Source organism: Hippoglossus hippoglossus, chromosome 7 (genome assembly GCF_009819705.1).
Source record: "Hippoglossus hippoglossus isolate fHipHip1 chromosome 7, fHipHip1.pri, whole genome shotgun sequence".
NCBI lineage: Eukaryota > Metazoa > Chordata > Actinopteri > Pleuronectiformes > Pleuronectidae > Hippoglossus > Hippoglossus hippoglossus.
In genome coordinates, this window is record NC_047157.1 from 10,794,411 (window position 1) to 10,810,811 (window position 16,401).

General features: G+C 39.3%; 1 protein-coding gene across 1 annotated transcript; it reads right to left on the reverse strand.

Annotated features, from left to right (window-relative positions):
- Nucleotides 1-1,632: 1,632 nt before the first annotated feature.
- Nucleotides 1,633-15,627, reverse strand: sgk2a (serum/glucocorticoid regulated kinase 2a). Its single transcript, XM_034590916.1, has 14 exons — nt 15,438-15,627; nt 13,689-13,713; nt 12,973-13,034; nt 11,964-12,021; nt 11,180-11,263; nt 8,485-8,616; nt 7,874-7,986; nt 7,726-7,762; nt 7,516-7,602; nt 5,701-5,796; nt 4,980-5,135; nt 4,588-4,677; nt 3,211-3,641; nt 1,633-3,137 (listed from the first exon to the last, which is right to left on the reverse strand). The coding sequence occupies exons 2-13, from the start codon at nt 13,701-13,703 to the stop codon at nt 3,486-3,488; spliced, it is 1,086 nt and encodes a 361-aa protein (XP_034446807.1). The 5' UTR covers nt 13,704-13,713; nt 15,438-15,627; the 3' UTR covers nt 1,633-3,137; nt 3,211-3,485.
- Nucleotides 15,628-16,401: the final 774 nt, after the last annotated feature.

Here is a 16,401-nt window from a genome sequence, read left to right on the forward strand (position 1 = left end):
CACTTTGCCCGTTTCAGCCTCATCCCTTCTCTCTGCTCTCAGTGTTGCCAAGCAACTGTCGGTTCCTCACAGTTACTACGGTAACTTGAACCAGTGGGTCTCTAACAAAATGTACACGTTTATCTTCAGACCATATTTTGAATGTGTATCACTAACACAGCCTATGAACCTTAATGTCAGAGAAAGCTGTCACCTTCATGTCACTCACACAATGGTAGTAGTGAAAATGTGGGATATTATATCTGTTAAATGCAGTTTTGCATGTGTGTGTATCACATAACCTTGGCTTCTGTTGTATTTCACTTGTTTACCACTAAGTGGGGCAATTCTACAGTAATGTAGATTGTGAGCTGCTTTTAAAGTTGCATCTTTTCACCTGACTATATTGTCCTGTTACTTTACATATTTACTATTTATATAAATTGTTCCAGTTATTAGGATAATTTTATCATATATGAGTGATTTGACATTATATGCACTCAGGGATGTTTCACTGAGTCACTCAGACAGTTGCACATGTTCACGCCTGGATGTGGCCAGTCCAACCACAGCAGGGTTTTGGTAACTAGCGACACAAGTCCACTTCATCCTTAAGGCCACCACCGCCTCCGAGACGTGACGTGTCATTGGGTTGTGCGCTGTTTTCTGTAATGCAGTTGTGTTTGGACCCTCAGAAATGAGAGGTGTGCTTTTAAGTTAAGGAGAAAAAATATCTGAAAAGAAGTACTGATTTCACATGGAATAAAAACACATACAAATGGTGTACAAGCTGTACATGACTGTGAAATAAAATTAGCAATGCTATTATCTACAGAGTGTTTCATTTTTGTATTGTGGGTTCAGTTATTCCACTGGGATCTGTTTGTAGTGTTCACAGATGAAAACAGTTTCGGAAACACACACACACACACTCTGTATACCCAACCATCAGTACGTCACAGTTGGGATACCACTGTGCTACAGGAGGTAAGAGGAGCCCCTGTGATTGTTGCCAACAGAGCTGCTGTAATGTTATCACGTACTCAAGTGGTCTGACAGGTTTGAGTCCAGAAACACGCAGTATCTGAAGTCCAAGATTTAAAATCATGTGTAAATTCCAGTATTATCAGCAGATTGTGCTTTAAGTAACAAAAGTCAAAGTACTTTACTCAAGTACACTTGAGTAATCATATATACTATATATGATTAGTATGATTAGTATTGTTAAAGCAGTGATGCACTGCTACATACTGTTGGACTGCTGGACATTTATAACTGAGTTAATTTGCAATGTTGTATGAATATTCAGCTTATTGAATAAATGTTCTAGAAATGTGTAGAAACTATTTCACAAGAACTCAGTTTTTCCTGAAAGATGCCTCTTCTGTTTTAGAAGCTCTTCGGGTTTCAAATGACTTTATTATAATAACAGCTGCCTTATGCACCTATATCTATATATGAAATGGAGAAACTCAAGATGAATCAAAGTATTGCAACATAGAACAATTACATGCTGGTTAATTAACAAAAAAATGTTTTCTATTATGCACACGTCATCATGTGTAATGGTTCATTCAAAAGAACATGTCAATGTTTGGACATCTGTTTGATTTATTAACATGTTTACTATGTACACACCCACACACATGGTGGGTTCCGCAGTCATCAGCCCATAATGCTGCTGCTGCTGGCAGCGTGACAGCTCCGTGTTTACAGGATCAGTCGGGAGTGACAGCTTCTCACGCAGGGTTACATTTTTAGAAGGCAAACAGTGAACAAGGAGAGTCAGAGAAGCATTTGGTCCCCTGTCCCACCATTTCATTCATTCATTCATTCAATTAAAGCCGTTTTCTGAGGAAATACATTGTGATTTCCCTGTTAGTGTATTTAGTTTCATAGAAAAGCATCTGATCCAGTGTTCTGAGAAATTAAAACTTTCGAGGAGGTAAATAGTAACAGGCTTTCTTCTGGAATTGCTGCTTCTTTAATATCAGATGCATAAACAACACTGCAATGTATATATGAAAGACAATAAAAATGAAACTCAAGGACATCACATGTACATTTTCTAAGTGTCAGCCGCCACTGCCAACATCAAACTTCATCCATCTCTAATAAGGCAGAGGGGCACTTCATGGTTTACACTGATAAAATCCCATGGCTGCAGAACATAATCCTATTGCTACTGTATATTTACAGATGTTAGATACAGTATTTTCATAACAACATAGACTGTACTTAAAGATGAATGACATGACAGCTCCCCAAAAGTGAAGCCAAAACCTCCCATGTTAGTGGAGCAAAGGTAAAAAGTCAAAATACACGTAAAATAAAAAAATATCTCAGATATGGTTTCTGTCTGTGTTCATTTTTCCAGCAGCACGCAATGCAAAATATTGCAGCATTTGCATCTGGGATATTGGGAGGAAATGGAGACACGTCGTCCATCTTTATATATAATCTAAGTTGTAGCCTGTTACATATCATGAAATAAAACTAATTAATATCACTGTCTATAATAATGTCCCGACAAACAAATATGAAAAATGTCCTCATTTCCAGCATTGAAATAAAAGCACAATTCACATAAACCAAATAAACAACATCATTTACATCATGTACTGTTTTTGTACTTTGTTTCTTTGATCAAATATTTTCTTTAGGTTTTTAAGGAGGAAGAAAACCCCAGTTGAATCCATTTTTTCATCACTTGCTTCTTAACATTGTACTTTTTTCTTTTCTGTTTTATGTATTGTTTTATGTCGTTAGAAAAACAAATGAACAGGAAGCATGGGAAGTTTGGGCTGCACAACAATCTGTCCTCGTGTTACAGAGTGAAGCAGCAGTTTCCCTGAGAAATCCAATCCTGCACAACAGTGTCAAATCAGGTCAAAGCCAATAGAGTCTTGAACAATCTGGCAAAAACCTCACACTGATATCTGATGTTAAAAAAACGATTTAAAAGGTACATTTGTACAAACTGTCTCCAGATCATTTAAGTTTTAAAGCACACTGGAAGACAAGGGTGGTGTTTTTACACCCCCTCTACAAAGATGTGTACAAAAAACTTTTAACATGTTCTTCATTCCTTTGCAAATGAATGTAAAGTTGCTCCCACATCTTATGAGCCCTGTGTATTTGGTAAGATCCCCCACAACCTTCTCTAAGGGCAGGCCAGGGATATATCCTGGTATAAAAAAACATGCAGACGGTGATGAATTAAAGGAAAACCCTGAAAAACTAGTAGAGAAAGAGAACGACAAGTTTTCATATATATTGCACAGGCATGAAAATGATCTGAATCAGATGCTGTGTCACCTGGTCTCATCCCGAACCTTAAAAATACTTCATCGCAGGCATTTTGTTTTAATACGAGGCCCCTTTTTTTCTACACCCTCAAGAGGAACTATTTGGAAATTCGCACAGAGGTCAAACAGGATAAATACACAGTGGGTACCATAGTATGTGAGGAGCTCTTGTTTCCACGAGACCTTAACCCAAACGTCTCACAGAAAGCTGTCGTCGCTGCCGACAAAGGAGAAGCCGTTGAAGGCGTTGTTGCAGCTGGTGCTGGCGTTGAGCTCCGGCGTCCGACTCACCGAGCTGGGAACCATCTCTCTGGTGAACTCTGGATCAATATGTTGAGTGTCAGCTGGACCTCTCTGAAACATGAGGTCATCAGGTAATGAGGGGAAGTTTCTTCTGACAGGTTTTCATTTGTTTTTTTTAGCAGGACGCACGAATAGCTGTCGTTACATCATCATTGTTGTTACTATGGTTACAAGCGGGTTCCCACACAGATTTTGTCTTGTTTCTGGCTTTTAAATCAATCTCTTAAAGACACATTTTAAAGATGTGCTTCCTCGGGGACTTGGGGTCTGAATTCACCTTAAACATTTTATTTTTATTTATTAATTTTCTTTAAATCTAGCTCTGATCTAACAGGCTGTTTTAATCATTTTATAACGTTTAACTATACTTTATTTTTTACTCTTTTCTCATTTGTAACATTTTCATTCTAATATTTGTGCGCAAATGATTTTCAATGCTCCATTTTCTTTTCACTCAATTCTTCAGTTTTAACTTGTAAAGCACCTTGTTACTTTGTTGTGAAAGGTGATAGTTTTAAGCTAATTATGATAATCATATTTTCAGTAATTGATATTAATAAGTATAATAATCTATATATTTTTTTGTATATGAAGATGAGATGATTAACTAATTGTCAGTTACAATTAAAAAAATGTAACTGACTAAAATTCTTAAGAGAAAAATGATGTTGCCATCTATTGGACCAATTTGACAAATATGATGAGGTGATGAAACAAAAATAAAACACACACACAAAATGTGACCACGAGTGACGAGAGTCAAACTCTAACCGAGGCTGAACTGGACTGACGTCTGGAACAGAGGATTAAGGGATTTGAGAAAATATGTGCAGTGGATCAGCTTTCGAGAAGACTACAAGAGGGGGTATTGTCGGCGGATCTCACTGAAAAATGGAGGTTAAGTAAAAGATTGTGCAGGAGATATGTGAGAAGGCACCAGGGTGTCTACAGGGACACACACACAGCTGACTGAAGACAGAGAGCAGAACAGACTCACCACATTGGGGTTGTAGGGAGGAGTGATTCTCTTGTGGTAGAGGTCATCCCAGTTGATTGGAGAGAAGAAGGTGTGGTTCTTTATTTCTAACTATAAATAAAAGAAAGAAACGTACTGAATATGAATATACCATAATTACTATTAAGATTTCAGATTCAAGATTGTCATATATGAGAGAGAAATGCTGAAGCTTTGTCCTTGAAAAAGTCCAAACCCTTTAAATATTGTCTTATATTTTCATGAAGTGCTAAGACTAGTCCGCTGTTAAAGCTAAATTTAATGTAGTTGCCCTTTGAAATTATCCTTTGTCTCAGACTAAGCTTATGACCTGTCTGGGAAACCATCTGTTTTATTGTGCAGCTACAGTTGAGAATTCTTTTGATCACACTCACAAAGTCAGCGATGGCCCCGAGGCGTCGGTGCTGGTCCTTCTGCAGGAGACCCACCAGCAGAGAGCACACGGCCTCGGACTTCCCCTGAGGCAGAGCCAGCGTCTTGTGGAGGATCCCATCATACATTTCATTGACGTCACGGCTGTAGAACGGAGGCTGAAGCAAAGGGACGAGCACAGAAGTCATTAGCGTCACGCAATACAATTTAGCAAATTTGCCAAGATACAGTACATTCACTCCTAAGGAAACCGAAATTTCATGAGGGACATATACGTTTTGTCTTATACCAGCTGTGTGTAAGGGAGATGAAGATGAAGACAATTTATACAAATAAAAAACATGCTGATGCATTAAGTTTGACCTTTGACACCTTAACTTGTACATATGGACTGAATGTAAAGAAGTTACTAGTTGCCTAAACCTAACCCTTAACTCTAACTTTGACCTAACTTTAACCTAAATCTTAACTTAACCGAAACCTAACTCATAATGTTTTAACCTTAAACTCTATTGATTTAAGTTATGGTGACTTGCTTTTTTTTACCAAAAAGGAAGACAAGTCCTCATAGTGGGACTATGTAAATGGTTTAGGTCCCCACAACATAGGTAATACCTGTACACACACACACACACACACACACACACACACACACACACACACACACACACACACACACACACACACACACACACACACACACACACACACACACACACACACCAGACTGTAGATCATCTCATAGAGAACTGCTCCCAGACACCACCAGTCCACTGTCCTGTCATATGGTTCCTTACGAAGAACCTCTGGAGCCAAGTACTGCAGATGGAGGGATGGATAGAAAGGAGGGAAAGAGAGAAAACACGATTAAGGGAAGGGAAGACAAGATTTACTGCACATGACCTTTATAATCTCCGAAATTCTCATTACTTTGGAAGAAAAAAACAACCCTCCTTTTCAAAATGTTCAGAGGACATGGATGATACATGTATGTTATATCAGAATCAGCTTTATTGGCCACGTATGCCTGCACATACAGGTGCATCTCAATAAATTAGAATATCATGGAAAAGTTAGTTTATTTCGATAATTAAATTAAAAAGTGAAACTCATATATTATATAGATTCATTACACACAGGGTGAAATATTTCAAGCGTTTATTTCTTTTAATTTTGATGATCATGGCTTACAGCTAACGAAAACCCCAAATTCAGTATCTCCGAAAATTTGAATATTGTGAAAAGGTTAAATATCGTAGACTCACGATGTCCCACTCTAATCAGCTAATTAACTCAAAACACCTGCAAAGGTTTCCTGAGCCTTTAAATGGTCTCTAAGGCTGGTTCAGTAGGATACACAGTCATGGGGAAGGCTGCTGACTTGCCTTGAGAGGATTGTGAAGCAACAGCCATTCAAGAATTTGGGGGAGATTCACAAGGAGTGGACGGAGGCTGGAGTCAGTGCATCAAGAGCCACCGAGCACAGGCGTATCCAGGACATGGGCTACAGCTGTTGCATTCCTCGTGTCAAGCCACTAATGAACCAGAGACAACGTCAGAAGCATCTTACCTGGGCCAAGGAGAAAAAGGACTGGACTGTTGCTCAGTGGTCCAAACTCCACTTTTCAGATGAAAGTAAATTTTGCATTTCATTTGGAAATCAAGGTCCCAGAGTCTGGAGGAAGAGTGGAGAGGCACGGAATCCAAGTTGCTTGAAGTTCAGTGTGAAGTTTCCACAGTCAGTGATGATTTGGGGAGCCATGTCAGGCGCTGGTGTTGGTCCACTGTGTTTTATCAAGTCCAAAGTCTACGCAGCCATCTACCAGGAAAGTTTAGAGCACTTCATGCTTCCTTCCGCTGACAAGGTTCATGGAGATGCTGATTTCATTTTCCAGCAGGACTTGGCACCTGCCCACACTGCCAAAAGTACCAATACCTGGTTTAATGACCATGGTATCACTGTGCTTGATTGGCCAGCAAACTCGCCTGACCTGAACCCCGTAGAGAATCTACGGGGTACTGTCAAGAGGAAGATGAGAGACACCAGACCCAACAAGGCAGACGAGCTGAAAGCCGCTATCAAAGCGACCTGGTCTCCATAACACCTCAGCAGTGCCACAGGCTGATCGCCTCCATGCCACGCCGCATTGATGCAGTAATGCATGCAAAAGGAGCCCCGACCAAGTATTGAGTGTATTTATATATGAACATCCTTTTCAGTAGGCTGACATTTCTGTATTAAAAATCCTTTGTTTTATTGGTCTTATGTAATATTCTAATTTTCTGAGATACTGAATTTTGGGTTTTCATTAGCTGTAAGCCATAATCATCCAAATGAAAAGAAATAAACGCTTTAAATATTTCACTCTGTGTGTAATGAATCTATATAATATATGAGTTTCACTTTTTGAATTGAATTATCGAAATAAATGAACTTTTCCATGATATTCTAATTTATTGAGATGCACCTGTACGTCACATATACAATATGACAGATTTGTTGCATGATCGTCTCATGTCCGTATATTTTTCACTCACTTCTGGGGTCCCACAGAAAGTCGAGGTCGTTCCCTCGGGCTCCACACCTTCTTTACACAGCCCAAAATCTGTCAGTACCACATGGCCCTGCACACACAGACATGAGCAGGCCTTCTTCACTCAGAGCAATTATATATATATATATATATATATATATATACACAGTATTTACAATAGTGACAAATACAGATGAAGGGGTTTCTGACTTGCCTGAGAGTCAAGAAGAATATTCTCTGGTTTCAGATCTCTACAGTGAACATGAACAAGCAGATCATCATTATAAAGGAAAAAGATCATTTGTGAATTTAGCTCATATTTTTAAGACATATGTGACCGTGAATGTGCGAGTCTGTCGGACCTGTAAACGATGTTGAGAGAATGAAGGTAGCCGATGGAGCTCGCCACTTCGGCGGCGTAGAACCTCGCTCTGGACTCAGAGAAACATCTCTCTCTCTGCAGGTGGAAGAACAACTGCAGGGACAGGAAGAGAGGGAGGAGGAAAAAGAGAGGAAATGACAGTAAGTGAGCCAGTAAGGAGAACCCAAACACATATATCATGGAAAGCCAATATTAATTTGAACAGATAATAGTTTACTTTCACTCATGGTGTGGAGGTAAAACACCAGCTCATCAGCATAGAAGGTGATTTCATTTGATAAAATTAAATAGAGGTTCATTTATCACAACATAGTTACTGTGCAAATGTCAGCTGAACAAAGAGGTAAACAAAAAGTACAGTCCAGCAGGCGACATGACGTCAAACCAGGTCAAACTCCAGTTTATTCACAGTCTAGCTGTTTTAATTTCTTTCTCTGGCTTAGGGTTAAACAAAAAACTGATTTTGAAGAAATAAACGTTGTTATTGTTCAATGTTTGAATGATTTAGCTCCTCCAGACATTGATGACACATTCACTGACTTCACCCTCGACAGACCTTACATTTAATCTATTCAGTCTAAAAAAACGTACCTCTCCCCCGTTTACATAGTCGAGGACAAAGTAAAGTTTCTCAGCTGTCTGGAAGGAGTAGTGGAGCCGAACCAGAAACGGATGTTGGAGACTCTTCAGCAGCACGTTTCTCTCGGCCATGATGTTCTTTTGCTGAAGAGAGAGAAGAGAAAGAGGTGAGACAGAAGGTAGAGAGGGAGAAGAGGGGGTTCAGAGACAACTTTTTACGTCTGTAGCGCTGTGTGGCATCGATTGTTTTCCTTTGGCCTGACCTACTTTAAATATGTCCTGTGTTTTCATTAATCGTCCTTTGAGAAGCTCACTGTCAGTTGTGTTATTTTCTGTTAAACTGTAAATCATTTCCTGATCTATCCGTTTTCATCCTCTCTTTTTAGTTACCGGTTTTCAAATTTGGATCTTTTTCTTATTCCCCTTCATCCCTTGAATTTCTGGGGACATAACACCGGCATTGCTATGTTAAGTTATCTCTAAATACATTTAGATCATGGACCACACAAGAGGAAATAAATGACACCACCTGTAAATCACTGAGCTGTTTTAGTGCCTCTGTATTTATCACACGATTCATGATAAATACATGACACGTGTTGTTCCTGCTTCCTTTCTGCTGAACACGGTTTACAACATGCTGCAAGAGAACTTAAAGTCCTATGACTGTAAATGACGGCACACTGGTGAAAGTACCTTTGTGTTCTTTGATGACACAAATAGATACAAGTGTTTTTTGTCTTCTGTTTCTTTAGCCTGAAGTTACAGTGCACACACTTTGGACAAAAACAACATGTGAATGAGTTATTTTTATGCTCAAGTTTTAGCCTCCTATGATACACAGGGTAACCCCCCCCCCCCCCAAATTTGTCTCTCTCCTTTTCTTTTCTTTCATATTATATATTTATTTATTGTTTTTTTTACAGGTACACATGCGTATTACTAATCTATACTACTACTAATACTCAGTTATACTAATACATTTCTTTTGCTAATGTTATTTATTCATACATTTCCTACTCTATCTGTAATGATTTCACTATGTCACTACGTGCAGGGGAGGGTGGGAACGAGGATTTAAGGGCATGGCCGATTGTATCTAATGATGCTGTATTTTTGTTCTCACACTGCCCAAAATAATAAAGAGATTATAAAGTAAAAAGATGAAAGATGGTAGGCGAGACGTCTGGGAGTAAAAAGTGCATCGGAGAGAGAGAGGAGTCACAAGAGGGATGTGAGGAGGGGGAGTAGAATCACGAGGGAGAGGAGTATGAGGGGATGAAGAGGAGATAACGCAGTGTTTAACCCAGAAGGAAGTGTTTCTCCTCATATTGGCACCACCTCCGGGCAGAGTGAGAGGAACCCCAGCACTGATGTGGCCAGTTAGAAGAAGTCAGAGTGAGAATTGCATGTTTCTAAACAAACAGGCGGTATACTGAAGTGTATTTAAGCTGCTAGTTTGGGGTACATGGACAAGTTTTTAGAGAAACAGAGCAATAAATAAACAAGAAATCATGTTTCTTGATTTTCTTACTGGCAGTGAACTATTTAGTGTTTCAGCTGTGAAATGCAGCAGATATTCTCAGTTGTTAAATGTGGAATTCAGTATTAAATCTTAATTAAAAGTGTTTTAATTTAGGTTTTAGAAATGTACATAAAGACTTAAACAGAGGAATGATGCGGACGACTCGTCTTTGTTCTAAAAACCACACAACAACACAAGTGTTTGAAGCAGATAATCTCAGAGAGCTGTCGGACAAACAGTCCGTTTGTCGCACTGTTTATTTTCTAGGAGTCATAAAAATTGTCCTTTGTACAGAACAAGCCGTAGATTAGATAAGATTCAGATTGTGTTGCTGGGTCAAAACTCTGTTTACTAATAACACTCAAAGATACTTGTACACACACACACACACACACACACACACACACACACACACACACACACACACACACACACACACACACACACACACACACACACACACACACACACACACACACACACACACACACACACACACACACACAGATTTGTCCTCTTGGCTCATGTTGAGATATTTTCCACCTTCACCTGCTTCAGCCAGCAGTTCAAGCTTCAGATTGAGGGCTGATATCAGTTCCTATGATTATTGTTGTGTGTATGTGTATTTTTTGTTTTAGTCTTTATGTGCTTTTGTCTATATATTATTTTACTGATCATTGTACGTTTGTGCCTTCTATGTACCTTTCTCCATATTTTCATATAAGCTATCATACGATTCTGTCAGTGATTTATTAACTATTTGTGCCTAAGTGTGTGTGAATGTACTTCTGCATGTTCTTTGTATGTTGTTTAATAGCATCAAGCTGATAAAAAACTAGCCTGCATGGCTAAATCTGGCACCATTACATGTTGGATTTTAGCATGCCTGTTCATTAATGTGCAATGTCCCATTTAAATATATCAGCAGTATGTTAGCATTTCTTTTTTAAGTATTGTGTTCAGATGGAATATAAGAGTTGATTTTTTTAGGCCTGATCACAAGGTCAAAATGTATGTTTCTATAAAGTCTAAACTCTCCTTTATCGAGCGGAGGACCTGAGCATGAGAACTAAAGTGCTTTAACGTGGCGTTTGGGTTCAGAATTAACTTTATAGATGAAAATGATGACTTCAGAAAGAAAAAGCAGCCGTGATCAGAAATGTCCACGACAGCAGCGCCCACCTCTTTTTTCTTCAGGATGACCTTCTTCTGCAGCACTTTGACGGCGTAGAATTTGCTGTCGGCTTTGAGCTTGGCGAGCAGCACCTGCATGAGGGGTTTGTTTGTTAGTGCTTTGTTTGGTAAACAGTCGGAGCCACCATCGCCACAGATCGCTGTCAGGACACTGCATTAATCCTCCGTGAGATCGGCACACACACAACACAGATGCGGGATCTGTGGAAACAGATGATCCGGAGAAATCTGAGAGGTGTTTCATGCAAAAAGGAGAAGACATCTCCGTCCTATGAAGAGAATGAACTCCTATTCATGTGTTGAAATTCAAAGCTGCTGACAAGAGGAAGTATTGGTATTAAGAGTGCGTTGTATAGTTTATGTGAAACCCTTCTCTGCTGCTGTCTGACTCTACCGTTGACTGGCTGGTGTTTGGGCCTCAGTGGACTGTACAGTTAATCATTCATGAAGCTGGCAGCACATTGTGATCAGACAGGGGCTGGTCCACTCTCTGACCCTGTGAGCGGCGTCAGCAACAATTAAACTGAACCCACAGAGAACTACTGTTAATCTATATGACCCACCATTAATACCTGCACCACAGATTATTATGTCATGTCCTCAGTGCAAGGTCACAACACAGAAGCCTCGTCTGCTTTAAATCACTTTCACTGACCAGTCTCTGCTGGAAAACGTGTGACCTGAATGAGTCGCAACGAGGAAACATTTTCAGACTCATGGATCATGACTCATCGGACTCAGACTCATAAATAAGTAATGGTTGGAGTGTTACCTTTCCAAAGGTCCCCTTGCCAATGACAGCCAAGAAGTCAAAGTCAGTGGGCCTGGCACTGAAACAACACACAGAGTAATGTATTAAATGCATCATACATGACTGCACAATAACCGCTGAAGAGCTGCATCTCTAAGAGCTGGAAAAGTCACCTGCGAAAAAAGTCATTTGCTGAAAATGATTCTCTCAAAAAAGTGGCCGTTATAACCTCCATCATGTTTTCATCCCTGTCCATTTGTTGGTTTGTTAGTTGAGAGCATCACACAAAAAGAACTACGGAACAGATTACCATGAAAGTCGGTGGAAGGACGTGGTATGGGTCAGGGAAGAACACCGAAACAGGGGGAGGACCCAGGAATGTATTCTCCTTTTCTTTAACATTGCCTCAATTCTCAGATAATAATTCACGAGTGTGTGAAGTGTGGTGCAGCTTGATTGAATTCTAAGGGACTGTTGGGCCTTGGTGGAGGTAAAACAGAACACATTACACAAACCATTAAATATGCTCTTTGTAGGATTTGTACTGATTTGGGTCACAAAATATAAAAAACTAATCTGATCCAGAAGAAGGGACACTATCACATGGTGACAGCTTATTACCTTCATCATGGAGGTTATGTTTTCCATCCTCTGCTGTTGTTAGTTTGTTTGTTTGTCAGTGGGATTATGCATAAACTGCAGAACAGAAGAGAGTGGACATGGGCAAAGAAAGAATATCCTACATATTGATGGTGATCCGAACAAATTGGTGGATCCAGGATTTTTCTTTTTGTCCCTTTCTTTAACATTATTTTGGAGATTGTCGCTTTTTAATTTCACAGGGAATAATTCATGGATCTTGATTTAAAAAATTGGACGCATAAAGGGGACTCATATCTATGAGTGTGGGTTATTAAGGTGCGGTCAAAGAAGAACTCGGTTTTCCTGGATTTGGAGCTGTAATGAACAATCCTCGGTGTGTTAAAGTAAAGAGAGCGAGATGCTGGAAAGTGAGAGCAGAGCTACTGACTGTGGGTTCGCTGAAGGTCCCAGGTTGACATCTTCTTGAGAGGAGGAGGATGGTGACCGCATCTGGAGAATGAAAATAAAAATAAATACAATTCAACACACTGAGGATTGAAAACTACATTTTAAAATAATTTGTCTAAACAAAAGATATGAAAACCACAAACAATAAGTTATCACTTTCATTCACTTGCACCTCAGCGGCAGGTTCAAGTGAAATGAAAATATTCAAATCCGTGTTCTCATTCAAATGTATAAAAATACTACTTCAATGAGAAAACATGTACTACTACTTACTACTCCACCTATCTATCTATCTATCTATCTATCTATCTATCTATAGACGTTTTAAAGAAAAATATGGAGTTTCAAATTTAGGTGGCTTCATGTGAACATCCATTGGTGAGAGTGGTTTAATATGAACATATTAAAAATGAATACATCTTAGTTTGATAATAGAATTGTCTTTACAAACTGGGGAACACAGTAACAGGCAACAAAAGCAACGATTATTGTTCCTGGAGGTAAGAAGATGAAGGTCTGGAGACACCCTGAGATGACATGTGCTTATATAATGTGACATGAAATGAAATCACATCAGAGCGAATACACATCAGAAGCAGGTGCAGACATTTATTAAATAGACCACCTTATAATAAGTAGAGTTAAAACAGACCAAGACCCAAACATAAAAAAACACAAACACTTGAATGTACTCACATTACAGTCTGCCATTCCACTCCCACTGCAGAGTCAGCATCATGAGAGGAGAGGAGAGGAGAGGAGAGGAGAGGAGAGGAGAGGAGAGGAGGGAAGATGGAGAGGAGAGAAAAACTGTGATGAACAATTTGTTATTCAAATCAACTTTTATCCTTTCAACTTTGGTAATTTGGGTTTGTAAGAAACAAGACACACAATGAAAGACATTGTGAATATATTCTGTGTGTGTGCGTGTGGGTGTGTGTTTGTGGGTGTGTAGGGACTGTATCATTGAACATGTTTACATCATAAATATTGCTGTTTCAGTTTAATTTGTCAAAAAATACGGGATCACCAGGGCCTGTCTCTCTCACCCAAACACACACAAAATAAAAGTTGCAATTATTCTCTTCATTTCTTCAACATCTATTTGAAGGCATAAAGAATAAAAGAGAGGTGAAACTTTTGATATTTAACTGTTTAAACAAGACAAATACTGAACTCTAAATCTATAAAGTTGATGAAGACACACAAAAACGACCCAAACTTCATACACCCTGACACCATACAAGAAAATAAGACTGTATGGCAACAGACAAAAAGCATCTAAAGTTTACATTTGGGAGCAGGACAGATGTACACTGGGCACATCCAGTTTGTATTCATTCTCCTGATGTAAAGTCCTCTGTATGTTATCTGAGAGAGAACTGAAGAATTCCACACTCTGTCCATCACATCTATCACTTTCTTTTCAACAAGAGACTTTCTGATCTTATACACGTGTCATTAAGACTTTTTTAAATTACACTACTAACTTTTGCTTAATTGTTTGAAAATGTCCATTCAGCCAAGTTGTTCTCACGTTGGTGGCAGATCTACCTGCACAAACCACCGTGTTGACATATTGAATACGGTGACGGGACATGAGCTGGTGTTCATTTCTACATAGCTCAAAAAGCTGAATATATATAAAAGGATTTATAATAAAATTATTGCAAATCTTTGCAGTTTGGATAAAGCCTGATGAATATAGCGCATGATTCAGAAGGATTGTCAAGAAATAAGAGCAAAAAAGAGGGATTTAACAATAAGTCGGCATGTCAGCAGGTCCAAATGATCTCAGGAATGAATGAAGATAAATGTCTTTTAATAACCACCATCATCCACAGGCAAGTTAATCTATTTCCTGCAAATAACGGTAAGCAACAAACAGCTGCTGTGTGTCCAAAGGTTTACTTCACAGAGCGAGCAGCAGACTGTGGATCACTGAATCAGCACTAAACTAAAAATCAAAAACATCCGCCACCGTAGAACAGACAAGAGACGTTTTCCTGCCCAGTGTTGAGACCCTGACCCAACATTTACATAATCCTTCAGACATTTTCCAAAAATAATCTGAATCTCTTTATGTACCCTTATAGAGCCTTCTTTAGAATTTATCATCATAGACTTTTATTTAAAGATACAAAAAGAAGTTAAGCTACAAGTCTCCTGGTTAAGAGCACAGACAGCACACATTCAGGAACCAGGAAAACCTGTGATTTTCTTATCACAGCCTGAACTCTGCCTAGGCTAATAGTGATATCACAGGGAGATCAATGACCTGATGTGACTATGAACCTGATAAGTATCTAGACACCATCGTCACACTTCTACAAAACACCACTAATGAGGAGACAAGAGAGAATCTACAGATATGTTGCAGAAAACAGTCTCTGTGCTGTAGAATCAAACCACAGGTCAGCAATGTGAAATCAGGAGTTTGCTCACCTGTGTGCAGACACTTGTTCAGGTTCAGGACTGAGGCGGATCTCAGGTCGGATCTCTAACACAGTCAGTCAGTATGAAGAAGGTTCACTTCAACAGAGTGAATCATTGATGGACACTTTCTGAGTTTAAAACACCTGAGCGCCTGTTTACACAGGCGGAGCTAGTATGTGTGTGCAATGTCCTAACAAGGATAGAGGTGTAACCTTGTGTGTCTGGTCCACACGTCAAAGTAAAGTTACTTCCGGAAGCGGCCTTCCTTTCAAAATAAGACAAATAGCAAGAGAGCTCTATTTATCTATTTTAATTATTTCATGTGTTTATGTAACTTTGCTCTTATCGCTGAGTTGACCTGTTCTTCTCAACATTTATTATTATACCGTTGACCCTGCTTTAATTAACATATGAAAGCTAAAACTTGTGTTTACACACGCACACATACAAACATACATACATTTAAATAGACATACTGTAGTTACTTAAACTTGATTTATGAAAAACCTTCTTTTCAACAAACGCATATTAAAACTGCATTCTAGTGTCAAACCCTGGACATGCATCCCTCTGCAAAGTGAAGCTCAACATTCAAGTGACGTCACAATAAGCAAAACACATCTTAAGAAAGTGTGACTTTAAAACCCTTCAGCACTTTCCAATCCTGCTGATAAGCATGCTTTTATTTTGAAAGCACCAGCCTCCGGTCTTCTTGGCCTCCTCCCTCCAAAGGATACAGGTCCTGCTCACATGCTGAACCCTCCTGTATGAAACATTCACCATCCAGCAGTTAGATGATGCTTGAGTTTTGTCACCAGCAACGCCTGTTTTTCAGAACTCTGCAGCGGAACATGAAGGAGATAAGCAGCAAGAGCAGAAAGGGCGTGAGAGGAGTTGTCACCACCACAGACAAGTGTTGCTGACAATATGGTGGATGGGGGGATGTGATGCAAGCACAATAAGTTTATAGTCA

Bases quoted from the DNA above. Each gene is read 5' to 3' on its own strand.
- sgk2a (XM_034590916.1), bottom strand. The intron at 12,022-12,972 runs GTCAGTAGCTCT...GTGTTGTTTCAG, and splicing joins GGACCTTCAGCGAACCCACA to TGCCAGGCCCACTGACTTTG. The intron at 7,603-7,725 runs GCAAGTCAGAAA...CTGTGTGTGCAG, and splicing joins ATATTCTTCTTGACTCTCAG to GGCCATGTGGTACTGACAGA.